At 38.2% G+C, this 21,347-nt stretch overlaps 1 protein-coding gene across 1 annotated transcript; it reads left to right on the forward strand.

Moving 5' to 3' along the window:
- Positions 1-886: 886 nt before the first annotated feature.
- Positions 887-19,808, forward strand: COCH (cochlin). Its single transcript, XM_044662153.1, has 11 exons — positions 887-920; positions 1,135-1,179; positions 4,851-5,007; positions 6,529-6,662; positions 7,169-7,231; positions 8,745-8,789; positions 8,877-9,024; positions 14,697-14,800; positions 15,936-16,162; positions 16,422-16,938; positions 19,633-19,808. The coding sequence occupies exons 1-11, from the start codon at positions 887-889 to the stop codon at positions 19,806-19,808; spliced, it is 1,650 nt and encodes a 549-aa protein (XP_044518088.1).
- The last annotated feature ends 1,539 nt before the right edge of the window (positions 19,809-21,347 follow it).

A 21,347-nucleotide genomic window follows, 5' to 3' on the forward strand; every position in this document is an offset into this window, starting at 1 on the left:
GCGGCTCTTGTGGAGCAAGGCGCCTCTAACCTGGCCTCATCCTGGGCAAGTCCCCAGGGTAGGAGGGAAGAGAAAGAGCTTCGGGAACCAGGCTGCTGCCACAGCCGCCGCCGCCGCCGCCGCCGCCCAGTCCCAAAGGGAATCCCAGCTCCCCCACGCAGCGCCCCCTCCCTCCAGGCCCTCCCCTCTTTCTGTCCCCTCTTTGCCCCCAGCCCAATGCCCATGCGCGCTGGAAACGCTTTATAGTCAACCCGGGCGCCCCAGCTTTCTGCACTTGTGCATATCCAGTCTGACAGCAAGCAGGTGGAGAGCCGACTGCGTGTGTGTGTGTGTGTGTGTGTGTGTGTGTGTGTGTGTGTGTGTGTGTTTGTCTGTCTGTCTCCGTTTGTCTCTTCCCTCCCTTTCTCTCTACCTTGCCTATTCTCTAGCCTGCCTCCCTGCCTCCACGTCGGATCCTCCCTCACTTAACTAGGGTGACTCCCCGCAGCCTTCTCTTCTAGATCCGTTATATCCTAAAAGGCTCTGAATTTTGCACCTTCTGCAGAAGGAATATAAGCCCGTAGCCAGGCAGAGAGCAGCCGCCCCTTTTCTTCTCCTTCGGGCAGAGAAATGACCCCATTGCATCCTAAGAGATCTGGGATATCGGAAAGAATCTCGACCGCACTGGGCAGCTGGGCGAGAAAGAACCCAATTCCCTAGGAGCTAGGGTAGAGTGTATAGAACCCAGAAAGTAGGGTGGTAGAAAAGAGCCTGAGATGTATCTGGGTGGGGAGCATTCTAGTAGGGACATCGCCTGCCCTCGAAGCTGACTGTAGGAGTGATGACAACGCACAGAAGTCCCCTTCTCTTCTCTCCTCTTCCAGGTCTGAACATTCCTCGAGCCATCATGTCTCCGGCATGGATCTCTGTTCTCTGCCTCGGTGGGTAATTCGTGGGTTCTTATGCACGCTTAGTTTATCTTCCAGCGCCCCTCACTCTCTAACTCTCTTCCCCCATTCCCCTAATATCCTCTCCTGGGTTTGCTTCCAGTCTCTCCTTGGACTCCGGAGAGGTTAATGGGATGGGGAGGAGGAAGGAAAGGAAACTCCTGAGCCTCAGCTGCCATCCCGACCCCTTCACCTCTTCTTTGTATAGGTGGCTACTTCCTCCTGCCTGGACCTGTGAGCTGCGAGGGCGCCGGTGAGTTCGGCTTCTAGTCAGAGAAAATGAGGGGATAGGGGTTGGAATGAAGAGTTCTTAGAACTCGGGGGCCTCAGTAGGAGCGATGTGCAGGAGACTAACCCATTCCCAGGACCTGACCTTGAGCCAGCCTTTCAGGACGAATATACCAGTGTGGACTTGGAAAAAATGAAGAAACGGATGTGTTGAAACTGGTTACCGATTTGTCCTCTTTATACAGATTTCTCCCTCTGTCTTTGTTCTGAAGCTGTAATCTATTAGTTTATTGTTCATTCATCCAACACACCAGTTGCTCCTGCGGTCTCTAGGAAGGGTCATTCTCCCCTCTCTCACTTTTTCAGCCCTCATGGGGGTCTTTCTCCCAGCTTTGCAGCTCTAGGGATAGTTCTTCCACTTTTGGCCCTGAGATGGAAAAGGTAAGTGTTAAAAAAAAAAAAATGGGAGTGAAAAGCTCCATTCGGTTTATTACCCGAAAAAAAAGTTCCCACTAGAGACCAGTGGGAAGAAGAAGAAAGACTGAGGGACATGTAAGGTTGCAGCCTCCAGAGGGAAGTGATGATCTTGATAAGTCTGATCAGAAAGGACTGGCTTCAGCTCTGGTCCCGCATTTAAAAGGACATTGAAAAGTTGAAACAAGCCCTAAATTGGGCTATAGCGATGGTGAAGGGAATGGAAACCATCTTTAAGAGGATCAGTTGTAGAACTGGAGATGTTTAAACTGAAGGAAGACATTTAGGAGGGGCAACGAAGGGGAAAGGGGAGAATAGTCATCTTTAAATACTTGATTATTTTTCTTGTTTGACCTCGAGGAGCAGAGGTAGGAGCAATGGATAGAAATTTTTAAGGAGTTTGATTTTGTTTGGTTCTATAAAATGAAAAATTCGTTTTTAAAAATGGAGTAAGCTGCCAAACAGAGCAAATACTGAGTTTTTCATCACAGAAGTTGAATGATTCTCCCAGTCAGAGATGTTGGAGACAGGATTCACATTAAGGAATAGACCCTAGAAAGTTCTTTCCAACTCTAGTCGCTATGATTTTTTAAGTCACAGAATGAAGAAAATGGTATCTCCTTTTCTGGGAGGTATCACAGAATCCATTGACTACCTAACAACACTCAACTCTGCCCCAGGCCTGGGTTCCAGGAGAGGTTGTTCCTAGGGACTGTGCAGCATTTGGGTTTTGGTATGGGCCAGGTGGGTCAACAAACTCTAATCAAGCTTCATTTATTTGTCTGCATATCTGTAAGTAACCCCTTTACACTCAACTATTTGGGGTTAATTTCTTACTCTAGAAAGTAGAAGTTTTCCAACCTTGTGTATTTAAAGTTTGTTTGTTTGGAATGTTGTTTCTGGATTTTGCAAATGGGATTCAGTTTTTAAATGTAGTATTATTTGGTTTCTTTCAAAGAAGATAGGTATTGTGTAGGGGGAAATGGGCAGCCAGTGGATGAGGTAGCAGTGAAGTTAGAAATAAAAATTGGACTGAGATTTTGGTCAGACTTTGATCTGCTTATCCAAACTTGTAAAAGATGACGATTTCTAGTATGATTTCAGTGAAGTCAGTGAGATTTGAGGCTCCTGGGCTCTTCTTCTGTAAGGATATTTCTTTTCTCCAGCTAATCAAATAGCATTTGATATGAATCTCTACTGAGATCATTTAAACCTCCTTATGGTAAGACTTTTACTTCTTGTTCTAGATAAATAGGTCTTGGTATATTTCTTAAAGAATGTTCAAGAATGTGGACTACTAATTTGGATATTATTGACCCAAAGAAACATATATATTGCACTTTAATGAAACTCTCTCTTGTGTTAATTTTTCACAAAATCTGTTGTAAAATTTCTCAGCTGCATGCTCATAAGATAGCACCTACTGCCATTTATGCTAAATCCAATATTTACATAGGTTTTCCCATTTGAATTTTAGCATGTTTAAGAAGTTGTTCTCTTCTGTCTTTGTGATATCTTTCTGGATGGAGATTTTTATTTTCACATATTATGTCACATGGAGGTTATGATTATTTTATTTCATATTTTTGGTCTAGACCTGTGATTTCATCAGAGTAAAAATAACTAACATTTATATAGCACATATATGGTAAGCAAGGTGGTTTACAAATATTATCTCATCCTATCCTCACAATAACCCTAGAAGGTTGGCCCTATTATTATCATCCCCATTTCACAGATGGGGAGACTGAGGCTAGTGACTTGCCCAGGGTCACACTAGCTTGTGTCTGATGTCACATCTGAACTCAGGACTTCTTGATTCCAAGTCTAATACTGTCTATTGTGGCATCTAGGTACCTTGAGAAGCCTAGCATGCCTTAAATGGAAACACCTTTGCCAAAGCAGATCAGCAACTAATCTCTAATTTAAAGTCTTAGAAAGTTGCCTAGGCATGGAGAGCTTAAGGGATTTCTCTATGACCACAGTATATATGTTAAGGGTAGGACTTGAATCTAGGGCTTCTGAATTCCAAGGCTAGACCTCCATCCCGATTATACCTATTTTATTTGCTGTCTGACTTACATAAAGTTTGTTTCTGTTTGTTTATTAAATATACATATATTGTGTTCTGGGATTAAACCATAAAAATAGCATTCTTTCAAAAAGAAAAAACTTATACCTTCTGTCTTAGTATCAATTCTAAGACAAACAAACAAACAAACAAACAAAACACAGCAAGAGCTAGGCAATTAGGGTTAAGTGACTTAACCAGGGTTACACAAGCTAAAAATTATGTGAGGCCAGATTTGAACCTGGCCCTCCCTACTCCAGGCCTGGCACTCTGTCCATTGTACTACATAGCTGTCCCAAAATAGTATTCTTAAACCAGAGAATTGCCTGATATTTTGTTCAGACTTGTCCACACACATATAGACATTTAATCACAGAATCATCCAAAAAACAATTTTACATATGTAATATCTTTAAAAATAATACTTGCAAAGTAGGATTCATATGTTTTTCATTTTTCTAAGAGTTTCATTATCATGTTCATTATCATGACTATTACAGCTTTATCTTAGACTAGAGTTTTTAAATTGTCCCAAACACATTCATCCAATATGATCTTTAAGCCAGCCCTGAAAAAGATGCCCAAACTAAAATTTTATGATAAAGAAATCCATAAAGAAGGCTGGATCCAGTTTGGGGAAGGAAAGGTACTTGCCTGATCTTGCTAGAAACCTAAAATTCAGGAAAGAAGCCAAAATATTTATTTTCTTGAAAAACATTTTTATTGATACATATTTTTACATCACATTTCCGAAAATATACCTCTTCTCCTCCTCTAAATTCCTGTAAAAACAATAATTTTATTGATATCTTGTTTTTAATATCATCTACATTTCTCAGAGAATCCCTCCTCCTTCCCCTTCCCAGAGTTTAATACCTTATAATAAAACAAAAGTGACTTTTTAAAAAGATTAGAAAAATTAGCCAACATATTTTAAAAGTTTGACATATCCTGTACTCCACATACCTAATCCACCATCTCTTACAAAACAAAATAAGAACAACAAAAAAGAGTGGTGCCCTCTCTTATCTTTTCTTAGGGACCAAACTTGGCCAAAGTCAAGATATTTCTGGACTTAAAAAAGAGAGGGTAGAAAAATAGCTACCACAAAGAAATCATGGGGCTGGTTGTATCCCCTTCTTTTTCTTCAGCTCCTATTGCTATCACATGCTTTACAAGAGGACTTGATATCAGAAAGGAGCAAGCTGATGTCCTTTGCCCAGGGGGGTGTCTTCTCCGAGATTTCTATGTCTTTGGGAACATAGTCTATGCTTCTCTTTCGAGCATCTGTGGAGCTGCCATTCACAGGTAAGCCTGCTGATCATGTCAGAGCAGGAGTGACTGTTGCATCCATCTCTCAATTTTGCAATATTATTTTGCCAATTTTTGTTATAGGAGACAACTAGCTTTTAAAGCTTTCCTGAAAAAAACTTCAAAACTCTGGATGGAATAAAATAGTCAGGGAAAGCTTTAGCTCTTAGAAGAAAAAAATAAAAAGCAAAATCCCCCTGAAAGTTTGTCCTATCAAAAAAGGCAAAATGGAATCAATTTCCTTTTGGGGTCCCTCCTGATATGAGGCTTCTTCCATTCTAAAATATGTTGCAGCTCCCTACACTTTTGGTAAGCTGAAGAATGGACTGGGACCCTTTTAATTTGCTTTGAACAAAGTCCTATATTTCAAGACCATATCTTGGGAAGTTTGGAAAATCGTATTGAAATATTTATTAACACAGCAATTCTGGGAAATAAGAAGAAAAAATAGTGACCCCCAAGTTTATGACTACTCAAGAAGTTAAAAAGGCACATTTCCCCAAAGATATTCTATTACAACTCTAAACAGCTCTCTTGGTAACAACTCTAAGAAGGTCAAGGGCTAGATAAATGAGGTTAAGTGACTTGCTCAGAGTCACACAGCTAAGAAGTGTTTGAGGCCAAATTTGAACCCAGGTCCTCCTGACCTGGCACTCTATCCAAGGATGCCAACTAGCTGCCCCCTTAAACAGCTGTTACTGAAAAAAGAAACACTCAAGACTGACAGAGTGTTTAGATGGCATCTTTGCCTGAATTACTGAGACATGGATCTCCTTGCCTTATAATAAATGGTCACTGACAGCTTTAAATTTGTTATCTCATTTGAGCATTGCAACAATCTTGTGGGATAGATCTTGCCAACCTTATTATCCCAGTTTTACAGATGAAGAAATTGAGGGTCACAAAAGTTGAGTTACTTCTCCATGGTCACTCCACTGGAAAGTGTCAGAGGCAAGTCTTAAACTGAGTTCTTTCTAATGTTATTCTCTTTGCCATGGGGCAACAATGTAGATAATAAGACCTCTTCTTTATACTGTAAAAAAGTAGAAAGTACAAGAATTATTATCTCCATTTTGCTGATAAAAAACACTGGACTGCAGAGACTGAGAAATTTGCTCATGGCTACATGACTAGTAAGCATCCGTCTCAGTACTAAAACTCAGGGCTTCTTACTCCTATATCAAATTCTTTTTCCCTTCTACCATATTACCTTTTTACTAAGACATAGCAGAATATTATAGTCCATCTAACTTACTCCAGTCCCTACAGCAACTGTAAGGTTTTTGAGAAGCATCATCAGGTGCTAGATCTATAATCTGAGAACCTGGGTTCAAATTTTGACTCTGCCCCTTCTTACCTGTGTGGACAAGTCACTTCATTCCTCTAAGGCACAGTTTCCTCATCTATAAAATAAGAAGGTTGGAGTAGGTCTTTAGGTTTCCTTCCAGCCCTAAATCTATGATCCTTTGATCTCAGATGTGAGTTTTAATTGCTGCTCAACCCATTATTATGTTTCAGGGGGGTAATCACCAGCTCAGGAGGGGCTGTACGGGTCTATGGTCTACCTGGCCGGGAAAACTATTCTTCAGTAGCTTCCAATGGCATCCAGTCTCAAACCCTGACCCGATGGTCCTCATCTTTCACAGTGGCCAGTAGGTGCAACCAGCTTCCTTTACTTTGAAAAAAAAGTGTCACTAGGCAGCAGTGTTGTCTAACTTTCTTTAGTCAGCATCTTTGGTTATGTTGCTTGTCCCAAAGACTGAAGCCATCAATTGATGTCAGTTATTGCCATACCTATGATCTTTGAGATCTGGTGCTCACTCTGGCAGAATATGTGTAAAAGGAGAAAAGTGTTTTTCTACCTTAATCTCTCTACTTTTTCCATCTGAAGATAGAGGACTGATCTAATATTGGTGGAAATAGAGACTATTTAGATAAGGAACCCTAGTGAGATTTGTTTTCTTGTTGTTCAGTGAGGGTCAGGTTTGGCTCTTTGCAGCTAAAAGGTCACAGTATGTTTCCACGGGCAATCAGCAAGTGGGATTTACCAGCCCTGTCTCCTACTTGGTCTTAGTACTAAATTAGATTCCTCAGTCTCTGATGGTGATGAGATAGGAGGCAAAAGAAAAAATCAATCATCTTTTTATTTTATTAACAGAAGGCAAAAGGGGAGCTCTGGAAGCCACAGGACGGGCAGTGTCCACAGCACGTCCACCAGCAGGTATAAAAGTGTGGAATCTATCTTCTCAGTTGCTTGATCCAAAATTTGGGAAGTAGAAATAAATATGTTAATTGAGGTGTCAGCCTTTTAATTGTTTTGTAATACTGTTAAAGAGGAACTAGATAAATATATCAAATTTTGCTCTTGCGTCAAATGACAGACATAAGAAAACATGCACCATCTTTTCTTCCGTATTTCCTTTGATTTCTTTTATCTGCCCAGCATTCTACAAACAACATTCTCTTAGCTACATTACAGCTTCTATGGAAGAAACAAAAGTGGGTTGTGAGCTCCTGGTATAGTCAAATAAGTACTGTATTTGAGGTCTTATGACACAAATTCAAAGCCTGCCTCTGTCATTTACTACCTGAGTATCCAAAGGCAAGTCACTCTCTTGAGCCTCAGTTTTTCTGTAAAGTGAAAGTGTTGGACTCAGTGGTTTCTAAGATCCTTCCAGCTCTACATCTATGATATTGAATTGCTTTCTCTCACCAAGTCTTCCCTGACTTTTTCTCCTAGATGAAGAAAAAGAAGCCAAACGATGCCCTCCTTTAGATGTTTCAATTAATCAATATTGATACATTTATTAACATGCAGGTTTCTACCTTCCCAGTTGTTAGTGCTCAAGAAATTGCTTTGTATTTATAATTTGTGTATATATTGTATTCCCTAGTAGAATGCAAACTCTTTCAGACTAGGGATTGTTTTATTCCTTGTGCCTAAGACCTAGCATATGTTAGGAGTTTAACGGATGCTTCTTAATTGGTTCCTAAGGCTTTCATGGATTTAAAGCCATTGAAAGGAAATGCAGAAATATGAGAAGAGAAACAATAATGATAAATAATAAAAACTCAAAATTATGCCTTAAAATTACATGCTGGGGGCAGCTGGGGAGCCCAGTGGATTGAGAGCCAGGCCTAGAGACGGGAGGTGCTAGGTTCAAGTCTGGCCTCAGCCACTTCCCAGCTGTGTGACCCTGGGCAAGTCACTTGACCCCCATTGCCTACCCTTACCAATCTTCCACCAAGGAACCAATAAACAGTATTGACTCCAAGACAGAAGGTAAGGGTTAAAAAAAATTACATGCTTTATGAAAATTATTCCAGTTGATTCTCATATCTCTGTGAAACAGGTAATACAAGTATTATATTCTCCATTTTACAAATGAAAAAAAATGAACCTCAGAGAAATGAAAGTGAGATCCTTTCTTTTATCTTTCTCCCTCTTGACAAAGTCTCCAACGATCTTTAGCTTCATGGCTTCCTCATTGGTCTTAGTGGATTAACTTCTGATATCTGTAAATCTCTAGATGGGAGATACAGCAAACTGAGCTCTTAGGGTTCTGACTTCCAGTTTCTTTGGTGGAGATATTGCTGCCTCTTCTTCTAAAGATCAATTTCTTTAAGAGAGATGATGATCCTTAACTATCGACTCCCCTTCTCACTTCTGCTTTCCACTTTGGAATTTCCTTCCCTCCTTTTGGTAATAGTGTTGGGTGCTTTCTGTGTTGCAGGTAAACGACAGAAGAAGACACCTGACAAAAAGGCTGGAAACAAAGGTAAGATGAGTTAAGATTTTTAATCTCATGCAGACTTAGCCCTTCCCAGGACAGCTGGGTTAACTTACTTGTTTTGCTTTTTGACAGATTGTAAGGCAGATATTGCTTTTCTGATTGATGGAAGCTTTAATATTGGGCAGCGCAGATTTAACCTACAAAAGAATTTTGTTGGAAAAGTGGCTCTCATGTTGGGGATTGGAACAGAAGGACCACATGTGGGACTTGTTCAGGCCAGGTACCTATATTTCAAAATGTCAAGAGCCTTGATAGAACAAGTAACCTCTCAGAATTAGAAATCATGGATGGAGGGTGTATCATGAATAATCCATATCCCCCAACCCACAAGGTTTAACAGTAAAGGAGCCAAATAAATCCAACAAACATTTATGAAGCCCTTTCTATGTATATAAGACACTGTGCTAGGCAGCAGGTGTACAATGACAAAAACAAAACAACTCCTGGCTTTGAGGAGTTTACATTCTACCATAGAAATACACTGTGTATGTGATAATGTGTGTATTATTCTGAGATATCTATATGTACCTATGTTTATAGTGACATATAGTGTATTATATATTATTATATTTTGTTAAAAATAATATATATTATAGTGTGTATAAATATCTCAGAATAGCATATACTATATATATATATATATATATATACATATATATATAGTATACACACACAAGTAAGTAAATACATAGTAATTTGTAAGTTGTACAAAATCATTTCAAAAGAAAGTTCCAAAAAGCATTTATTAAACAGTTATTGTGTTTTAGACCCTGTGCCAAGTACTGTGAGAGAGACAGAGAGAGAGAGAGACACAGAGAGAGACAGAGACAGAGAGACAGACAGAGACAGAGAGACAGACAGAGACAGAGAGACAGAGAAACAAAAATAAAAACAAAGAAAGCTGAGAGATGGTGATAAAGAGAGAGAGAATTCCAGGCATGGGGAACAGGCAGTGAAAATACCTGGAGTTGGGAGAGAGTATCTTGTTTAAGGAATAACAAGGTTGGGAGAAGGGGTGCAGTGTAAGGTGTAAGAAATCTAGAAAGGTAGGGGCAGTGAGGAAGTACAATGAATAAAGTGCCAGACCAGGAGTCAGGAGGACCTGGGTTCAAATCTGGCCTTAAATACTTCCTAGATGGGCAAATCATTTAACCCCAAATTCCTAGCCCTTGCTGCTCTTCTGTCTTAGAATTTATACTAAGACTAAAGTAAGATTTTTTTTAAAGAAGACTCAAAAAGTGAAGGAGCAAGATTACAAAGGGCACTGACAAAAGCACTAAGTAGTAGAATTACGGGACAGCTAAATTAAGCTTTGAAGAAACCGAGAAATTCTACAAATTAAACAAGAAGATGTGTATTTTCGTATGGGAGGAGAACATCTACTCAAAGATAGATTTAAGTACATATTGTAAGTTTGGCTTTGTACTCTTGTAGAAGGTGCAATTCTTAATGTAGAGGATGCTTTAAATTGAGAGGATGAAGGCTAATCTTCCTATGCTATTTTACTAATAAAACGGAGTCACAGAGAGGTTGTCACCCATGCCAAAAGATAACATCTCCTTGAGAATTAGCACTATTTCCTTTAGTCTTTGTTTAGGCTTAGCACAATTTCTAGAATATTGTAAGTGCTTAGTAAATGCTCGATGGACTGATTTTTAGTTACTCTCCTGTTTGGGAAGAATGTGGCTGATTGGTTTGGGGTTATATTTTATTTGAAAAAAATTTTTTTGCTGTTTCCATTTTAAGCATCAGAAATTTCTTTCTACTTTTTTTAGATTTTCATTTTCTATTTGAGATCAGTTTACATATGATCTCTGGCAAGTCACTTATAGAATCATAGAATTTCAAGGAATCTCAGAGTTCCTTGACTGGGTAATATTATTCTTCATCCATGCCTAGGCAAGATTACTCTAAAAAATCTATTCAAATTGGCCAGCCAACCTTTGCTTAAAGGTTTCCAGTGATGGAAAATAAACCACCTTCTAAGATTATCCATGGACAGCTCTCGGGTGCTATGGAAACCAACTCAGCTCAAGTCAACAAATGATTAAGTACCTACTATATGTAAGGCACTGCCCTAGGTTTTGGTAGTCATCTTTGTGACCCCATTTAGAGTTTTATTGGCAAAGATACTGGAGTGGTTTGCCATTTCCTTCTATAATTCATTTTACAGATAAGGAAACTGAGACAAACAGAGTTAAATGATATGCCCAGGGCTACATAGCTAGTAAGCATCTGAGCCTGGATTTGAACTGAGGTTTTTCCTGAATCTGGACTCCAGTGCTCCATCCACGGAGTCACCCAGTTGCCCCATAGTTTATTTAGGTGTTGCTTATACTAGATGGTCTTGAAAATCCCTTCTAATTTCGAGCCTGTGATTCTGTGAAATGCTTTAGTGAAATCTAGGTATACTATTTCTAGGTAATTTCTGTGATCAATAGTAACCCTGTCATAAAAAAAAAGGCAAAGTGTGAATTGTTCTTGATGAAATTTTAGGGAATCATGGTCATGATCATCACTTCTCTAAGTGCTTATAAGCCACCCCTTTAATAATGTATTCTAGAGAGAGTCACAGAATTCATACTTCTGGGTTTTCATTTGGAGTTGCTTTGAGTAAGATTTCTTCCAGCTCTTAAATTCTAAGGATATCCCTGAGTGCCTATAGCAACAAAATAGAGAGGGAGGTGATTAGTAAATTGGGCTTGCAACCTAAAAAATTAGAAAGCAAACAAATAAAAAATCCCCAAATGAAAACTAAATTGGAAATACTAAAAATCAAAGGAGAAATCAATAAAATTGAAAAGAACTATTGAACTAGTAAATAAGACTAGGAGCTGGTACTTTGAAAAAATAAAGTACTGGTAAATTTAAAAAAAGAAAGAAGAGAATCTAAAATTCTAAGGAGATTCTAAGACTAGAACATTTGTAGTTTGCTTTCAGATCAGGTTAGCATGGCAGGACTTATCAATGGATCTTAGGGGTAGAGCTGCTGGAATGGACATTAGGTGGCTACCTAGTCTAAAGCTCTCATTTTACAGATGAGGAAACTGGGGCCCAGAGAGACTGAAGTGGCTTGCCCAAGTTCACACCGAGGGAGGATGTGAATCCTGGTCCTCCAACCCCAGAGTTATTACCCTTTCCTGCATAACATATGCTACCATTACTATAGCCTTGAAGAACCCACCATACTTCTGTGCTACAATGCTGCTAGAGCAAGAATCTATGCTTTTCCAGATCAACAGATAAATACAAAATTTTTACATTTCTAGAACTGTCAAAATTGGAAGTACCACATGCTAGTACATAAATTTAAACTGGGTAGATGTAGGCTCTTCCAAATACCAAGTTTAGTTCTTGCCCTCAAAGCAGATACCTCTGAGAGCTGGGCCAACTCCAGTATTCATAAACTTTATTGGTTTGACTCATTTTTTAAATACTCAGCAAATTTGAGAGATGAGAGATTAGAACACTAGATTCCACTCCTCCCCGTGCATCTCTTCATTTGGTCATTGGGAAATTGGCTAGAACCCTCCCTATAAGATTTATCTGTCTTAAATTTAGTGTTCATCCTCTTCAGCTCCTATTTTACATTAAAACCTTCCAATTCATAAGTCAGAAGCACAGATCTCCCTCCTCATCCTCCCCAAAGTCCCTGGCATCTATTTAATCATGAATTTTAAGTAGGGAAAAAAACACTCCCCAAACCACCTCTGTTACTATGGCAACCACTCAACCTACTGCTGGGATAAGGCCTATCTAAAAGTGAGAAGTCTGATGTAGGTCACAGATGCTCATCTTCTGGGGGTGGGGATGCAGGAGTGTGTAAGCTTCTCTAACGATGCTTGAGTTTAAAAGGAGCTAAGCTGCAGTTTGCAGCATTAACTCTTAAGGGCTTTTTTACAGATTTTCCAAATTTTCTAGAAATTGGACTGGGAAACTAAATGCTTTGGGCACTTCTTCCAATCATGAATGACTTAAATATATATATAAAATAAACAACACTTCACAAAAATCCAATTTCTTATGCAAGCCTCTTGTTCTTTATTAGTTAAAATGTTATGTGGATGGGGGCAGCTGGGTAGCTCAGTGGATTGAGAGCCAGGCCTAGAGACGGGAGGTCCTAGGTTCAAATCCGGCCTCAGACACTTCCCAGCTGTGTGACCCTGGGCAAGTCACTTGACCCCCATTGCCTACCCTTACCACTCTTCCACCTATAAGTCAATACACAGAAGTTAAGGGTTTAAAATTAAAAAAATAAAAATAAAAATAAAAAAATGTTATGTGGATAATCAATAAAAATTGATATTAAATGGAAAAAAGAAAAGGAAAGCTTGATGAATTGTTAACTCTCAATTATCTGCAAATGGAAAAGAGTGGCAAAGAAAAATCAAAATGGTAGATAATGAAAAAAGTATAGATTTGGCTTTGGAAGATATTTTTAAACTTAGATTTTAATCTAGGCTCCTCAGAACTAGCACATGCAATAAAGCTGTAGAATCCTGCTACAAAAGTATGTCTGATTTTTCTAACCTGCTTCTCTGTTCAACTCTATTCCCCACAATCCATGCTGAGATGGATATTATCTTTCAGTCTGATTCAAGGACAAGCCTAGAGTAGATCTGGATTCTCTCATCCCATTTTCTGTTTCGTATTTTCTCTGGAGCAGGGAGGTAATTATTGCAGCCTAAAAAAACCTTTCCTCCAGTAAATGTTTGATTAGAACAAATGTACGCCCTTCACCAAATATATATTGGACATCTACAACATAAGAGGTACGATAACTGCTAAGTTCAATAACCCATAAAAACTTCTTATAAAGGTTACTGTCCTAGAGACAGGCAGAAATACGAGAGGCTATTGGCGTAAGCAAGCTGTTTGGAAGGTGAGGGACTTTTAAGTCTTGTGATCAGGAAGTGCTTCTTCCTCCAAATGTCTAAAAATTAATGGAAAACTATGATAGCAATGAATTTACAGAGGCAGCCCAAAGAAGTGCATACTATGATGGATCTGAAATCAGGAAGACCTTGGTCTTGTCTCTGGTAACTTACTAGCTAGTATAGCTGAGGTTGTCTGTTAAACCTCAGGCAACTCTGTAAGATTTATTACTAAGTTATTGGTGGTTCATCTACATGGAGAAAGTGATGACTCAAAATCAGAGATCTTAAATTCCTGGTTTTTTAGCATGAGTTTGAAACCACCAAATAACGAAAAACATGCACATGATTAACAGAATACTTCTAAAAGCAAAGTGAAATGCTTCTAACCCTCAGTTAGCAAAGCAAAATCCCAAATCAATACCTGAATAACTTTTGATTTAAGAATGGAAGTTGTCTATATTTTTAAAAATAAGAATAAATCCTTCAATTTACTAAAACTTTGTTTTCCCTATTTTTCTTTAAAAACTTTGGGCTGCCACTATTCTGACTTCACTTCTGGGCTCAGAAACCTTAATTGCTAAGTTACTAACACTCCTGTGGTTAATAATAAACACCAGGGGGTGCTGTATCTTACACCCATTATTCTATGTAGTTAGAGAAATCTAAATGTTGCCTAATGTAAACAAGTCAAAGAGTAGTAGGTGACTTCTGTAGAGGATAGAGTTTTGGACCCCAAGATGAATCTGAATTCTCCTTCAAGATAACTTACTAGCTGCGTGACCCTAGGCAAGTAACTTATCCTGTCTCAGGTTGCATTTCCTCATGAGTAAGAGAGGGATAATGAGAACCCCTAATTCAGGGTTGTTGAGATGACCAAAGAAACAGTGTATATTATGATCCCTATAAAATTTAAAGCATTATACAAATACAAGTAAATAAATACTAGTTATGAAGATTTAGAAAAGGGTTTTTATTCATTCTGTTGGGAATCACTTTTGTCTTGTTTTCCTCTTAGTGAACATCCCAAAATAGAATTTTTTCTGAAGAACTTTACCTCAGCCAAAGACGTTTTGTTTGCCATAAAAGAAGTGGGTTTCAGAGGGGGCAATTCCAATACAGGTAAGCAGAACTGGAACTATAAAAACCTAGAGGCAGTTAGTTGACTAATAATGGGAAATCATCTCTCACGTTGTAACAAAATGTTTCAAGGTATTTTTTTATTTTAAAAAAATCATACAACTTTGAAGATTTTTTTTCTTTAGAAGGCTTAAGAGTAGCTTGGCTCTGTCACATATATAAAGGAAGTGTCCCTTGTGAATAGAAGAAAGTAAAGGAACCAAGTTTAATAATCAGTACAGTATTGGTTTTGTACATTATTGATAGAATTGTCATTTTATTGTGTTGGCATGGTACAGCCAAGAATTCTGAATATTCCTCCTGTTATTTGTCATTCTTCAGATCTGAAAGAGCAGCATGTAGTTATATCTATACAGATTAATCCATCAATAAACATTTATTAAGCATTTACTACATGCCAGGCACTGTGCAAAGTGCTGGGGATTAAAAAAAGAAAGCGAAAGACAGTCCCAGTCCTCAAGGATTTTGCAGTCTAATTGGGGGGGGGGGGGTATACAAACAAATATAGGCGTAGCAAGATACATACAGCATAAATAGTAAATATTAAGAGGATAGGCACTAGAATTAAGAGGGGTTGAGACTTGCTCCAGAAGAAGTGAACCAGAGTTTGGGTTATAAATTGTTTTTATCTCGTATGGACTTTGTTCTATGAAACACTTCAGACTAACTGGACATTTGCTATTTGGGACAGATGAGATTTTTCTGTCGGGTTAGGAGCCTGCTTGTATATTCACAATTCCTAATTTACTATGAAAAATCACACTGAAAGAAGTAAGGCTTATGAGAAGTGGTGTGGGGATAATGCATACTCTAAGCAGAATGACAGAATGCATGCATGCGCTCTGTCCAGGCAAGGACTATTTGTCCTCTGGAATGTCTACAAGATATTTAGTAGGCATTTAACAATTTTTTTCTTTATTAAATTGAGTGGGGGAAGTCTTTTGGAAATAATTAGGCTTCTTCCATCAGGCAGATCTTTATAATCATAGGAAGAGGAAGGAGAGGTCTCCACAACTTTAAAACCTGATTGCCAGGTAGTGGGTACTTAAAGGTAATCAGAAAATCAGTTTTTTGGTGGTGAAGGCTGCTTCAATATGTTCTTCCTTTCCAATCCTAGGAAAAGCCTTAAAGCACACAGCCCAGAAATTTTTCTCAGCAGACGGTGGAGTGAGAAAAGGCATTCCAAAGGTGGTGGTGGTCTTCATTGATGGCTGGCCCTCTGACGACATAGAGGAAGCTGGTATCGTGGCCAGAGAATTCGGTGTTAATGTATTTATTGTTTCTGTGGCCAAACCCATACCTGAAGAGCTGGGAATGGTTCAAGATGTTGGCTTTGTTGACAAGGTAAGGTGGCTGGAGGAAGGGAAGAGTGTCTTGTCAGTTTAGGTTAGTTTTGATTTTGTGCTGGAACTTCACATATTGCCTTGGGGAAAAATGGTCGTCTTCTTATCTGGTTGAGAGTTGAACATTTTCAGTAGAAGCACAAGGTTTGGGTGTTTTTCCATAACTGGATTTGTTTTTTGTTTGTTTGTTTTTGTGTGTGTGTGTGAGAAAAAGAAAGCAGTTTTGGAGTTTCCCTTATGTGTTTTGTTCTGCTTGTCAGGCTGTCTGTCGGAATAATGGTTTCTTCTCTTACCACATTCCAAGCTGGTTTGGTACCACCAAGTACGTGAAGCCACTGGTGCAGAAGCTCTGCACCCATGAGCAGATGATGTGTAGCAAGACCTGCTACAACTCGGTGAACATCGCTTTCCTCATCGATGGCTCCAGTAGTGTAGGAGACAGTAACTTCCGCCTCATGCTTGAATTTGTCTCCAATATAGCCAAGATCTTTGAGATCTCTGACATTGGTGCCAAGATTGCTGCTGTTCAGTTCACCTACGATCAACGCAAGGAGTTCAGTTTCACCGACTATACCACCAAGGAGAATGTCCTGGCTGTCATTCGGAACATCCGCTACATGAGTGGCGGGACAGCCACTGGGGATGCCATTTCTTTCACTGTGAGAAATATATTTGGCCCTGTAAGGGATGGACCCAACAAAAACTTCCTTGTAATAGTAACGGATGGGCAGTCCTATGATGATGTCCGAGCCCCTGCAGCTGCTGCTCATAAAGCAGGTAATGTTTGTGCCCTTACATGGGTTGAGATTTGGGAGAAAACTTAGGAAATGTTCATTTGGAAGTACTGCTAATTGGATTCCGTCTTAATTCCCAGGGTTATTTTATCATATAACATAATCATTTTGAAATGGAAATTACAATCTTGTATTTGTATATTTTTAAGGGAAAATCCTATTTAATTCTTATCAGAATTTAAGTTTTTTCTTAGCAAAGCAGCTTGACACAGCTTAATCAGGAAGGCCTGGGTTAAAATCCTGCCACTGGTCTGTACTAGTTGTATGACTTTGGGTCAGTCACTTACATCTTTGAGCCCATTTTCTTATAAGCTTAAAAATGGCGGGAGGGGGACGCAAAATGTCACACTGAACACCTTTTAAGGTTTCTTGCAGTGCCAAATCTATGATTCTGTTAGCTAGATCAAACTGGGTCAAACTCATGGTCCAACCACTCTAGTGTCCTGTCTCTGAAAGCAGTCCCAAAGAGAACAGAATCTGATTTTTTTTTCAGCCTATATCAACTCCTCTACCTCTATGATAAAATAGAATATTCACTTGCATAGGAGTCTGTCATTCTACTATTTTTGAATTTAGTGAATGTACTATTAATTAGTTCTGCCTCATTCTTTATCTTTCAAGACAAGAGATCCAATTTTTAGTCTCTCCTAAAATCTCCCATTGTAGATTAGGTTTAAATCAACATCTCACACCCTACACCAAGATAAATTCAGAATGGGTAAATAACTTAAATATAAAGAAGGAAACTATAAGTAAATTAGGTGAACATAGAATAGTATAATTGTCAGATCTATGGGAAAGAATTTAAGACCAAGCAAGAGATAGAGAATATTACAAAATTTAGAGTGAATAATTTGGATTACATTAAACTAAAAAGGGTTTGTACAAACAAAACCAATGCAACCAAAATTAGAAGGGAAGCAATAATTTGGGGGGAAAATATAAGAAAAACCTCTGTTGCAATAAGTAAAATTGCTTGCATTCTAAATAAGAGGAAGACTTATTATTTGTGTAAACTCTAATGTATTATATTTTTCTGACAGGCAGTGAACATCTTAATAAACTCAGGAGAGCACTGTTTAAGTAATTAGATATTTCTGTTTGACAATAAAAGTATTAACATGATCTCCAAAAAAACCAAAACCCTCTGACAAAGGTCTAAATTTCTCAAATTTATAAGGAGTTAAATCAATTGTAAAATCTCCCATTGTGGATCATTTTAATTGTCCCTTTTTTAGTCTATCTTCCTTAAAGAAAAACAGAAATATATGGGATTTTAAATTAAGCATTATTTATTATTACTAAACTAAACATCATTTTCCATAAGGGTAAAATGTTTTCAGTTTTGCTTCCAAAATGTCTCCTTTTTGGTGGCATTTTGGGCAGGGGTAATCGGGAAATATTTGCAAGGGATTTTTAGCTCTCCAAGGATATGACTGATACAAACTATGGACTTAAAAAAAATCTTATTTCTCCTCATAAGAAGAGCAAGCTTTGCATTTGTTCATTGTAACCTATCTGCTATGTTTTTGAATACTCAAGTATCTTACTGTATTTTATCTCTACCGAGTCTTTGATGGAATAGTTTTGCTTCTGTTTCCTCTGCATGTCGGGAAAGAGGTAGGATTCAAAAAAGCTTGACATTGGGCTCTAGGTCTAAGAACTCAGCAGCTTCTTTGGCCATGACAACTACTAGTGGAGTGAAGCAATGTTTTGGTGCAGTGGATAGGTCTAAATGGAGCGAACATCAAGAGAATGTGAATGAGGGCAAATCTGCAGTGTCATTAGAAATTGTTTCATGGGGCACTTGTTAGATTATCTGGCTCTTTACTCTTACTACAATTACTTGCTAATAGTTAAGCTTGGAGAACCACGGCTATCCTCTGTAGTTGAAGCCACAGGGGGAAATAAGGAAGGACCTATTCTAATACTTTCCATACAGAAGTCATTTTGAGAAATCTGAATAGTTGCTATTGTGTAGAACACTAATGTACTAGGAATCTGAAAGATTATTTTTGAGAACTAGGTAAATATGACTGGATAAGAAATACCACCTCACATCCCAAAGTCAGAGATATGTTACCATTCAGACTCGAGGAAAATTACATTTCCTAAGAGGACTTATTGAAGGATAAGGAAGCTCCTGAGAGACTAACAGACTAGTAATTGTTTTGACCAGCACAGCAGCTAAGAGTTTAGTGGGGTGTCATTTTATTCCTTTTTTCCTTCTTGCAAGTTTCCCATTTTACTTTTGTTTTGATGGGAGGTAAAGGGTAGGAGGATAAGAGAATGATACTGTACTCATCATAAAAGCATGACTGAGAAATTACATTAATGGCCAATGAGCTAGTCTACAGACCAACAAGTTGTCTTAAATCCTATTGATTTTGGGGTAGCGCTCACTATAAACATTCATTAACATGGTTACAAAAAAGGACATTCCAAGTTTTATATGAAATCAAGTAATGTAGCCCCTTACTCACCTAATCTTATTATCCTTAATTAAGACAACTGCTCATGGGATAGGAAACCTAAGGTCACAGAATTTGGTCCCTTTTAATTTGTGCAACTGTATGAATGCCAAGTGTGAAACCAAATTTTATGCCTATACAGTAAACTGATTGTGTATATCAGCTAGTTTTTCATTTAAACTCACTTAAAAATATTTCCCTTGTAGGTATCACTGTCTACTCTATTGGTGTGGCTTGGGCACCCTTGGATGACCTGAAAGATATGGCTTCGGAACCAAAGGAGACTCACGCCTTCTTCACAAGGGAGTTCTCAGGATTAGAACAGATAGCTACTGATATAATTAGAGGCATTTGTAGAGATTTCTTGGAATCACAACAGTAAAGATGACATCTCACAGCAGAAGGAAATGCTATGAAGGTCTCTAGTGCTTATGCTCTCATATTTTAATACATAAAATACTCTGATCTATTACAAAAACGTAAAGATGTCAGTATCCCTCAAACAATCTCCAACAAATTATGATGCAGCAAAAACTTGGGTATCTAAACTATGCATTTTACAGTCATAGTTTTATTAGAGGCATATGGTCCAAGATGGGTTTTGGAAGCACCACATTTCTTATTTGCAAAAATATTCTTATCACCTAGGTTAGGGAAAATTGGTTATATTTGTGTCACTATTTTTAAAAGCACAATAGAAACTATCATAAATAAAATGTAAATGCAAATGTAAATGGTCTGAAAGCAGATATCTTCTCCAAAAAAAAAAAATCTATTAAAATAAATGAAAAGGAAGCATTAGAACCTAATTATTAGCATAGAAGTGGCTCCTAGTTCCTCAGAGCTTGTCAAAATGACTGATGTCATAATATATAAAATAGTATTTTGATCCAATTACATTCTTCTCATTTGTAGTTTTTTCTTTAACATTATACACTCAACAAGGATCCCTACATATTTTACTCATTTCTGTATTTGTTCATTGGCTATAAAACTAATAACTTATGAATGGCATGGAAGGGAATCATTTATCAAGCTTTATGTAGTGTATTTTTGTAATAACTTATGACTGGCAACTTATTACACTGAATGTGGGGGAGAGCCTTGTATTTTTCTATTTATACTCTTAATTTTTTACATGTATAGATGAAATGGGGCTACTATGAGAATCTCTAATGTAACCCCCAAAAAGGACAAAGTTAAGCAAGATTTAAACTCCTATTGTTAACATTTTGCTTGAAGATAATTCATAGGAAAAATACATAAATACTGCAATTAACTTAGAATGAAACTACAGGGATGAAACATTACTGTTTGGATGTCTGAGCAATAAAAAAAAAAACCCAAACTTTTAATGTTTGTACTATTCCAAGTTGCCTAACACTCCACTCTTATTTGGTTGTTCAGTGATTGGAGAAAGGATAGTGGAAAGATGAGGGAAAAAATGGTCAGTAATTGAGATAATGTGGGGAAAAGGCCAATCTATATTACTGAAAAACGTCTTTGTTATTTTTAAAACACACCTCGGGGGGCAGCTGGATGGCTCAGTGGATTGAGAGCCAGGCCTAGAGATGGGAGTTCCTGGGTTCAAATCTGAAACTTCCTAGCTGTGTGACCCTGGGTAAGTCACTTAACCCTCATTGCCTAGCCCTTACCTCTCTTCTGCCTTGGAACCAATACACAGTATTGATTCTAAGAGAGAAAGTAAGGGTTTAAAAAAAACACACATTTATGATAACTAGCAATAGGTTAACAGACACAGGTGACCCCAAAAAGCCCTGCTTCAGTGAGAAGAGCACTCTGCAATTAGCATATCAATTATTTTTGCATAAATGGACACTTACAAAGCTGCTTCACTTATTAAGGTTAAACAGGGACTAACCAATGGGGACAAACGAAATAAGCTGCCAGTTTATTAAAT

Source organism: Gracilinanus agilis, chromosome 2 (assembly GCF_016433145.1).
Source record: "Gracilinanus agilis isolate LMUSP501 chromosome 2, AgileGrace, whole genome shotgun sequence".
Lineage (NCBI taxonomy): Eukaryota > Metazoa > Chordata > Mammalia > Didelphimorphia > Didelphidae > Gracilinanus > Gracilinanus agilis.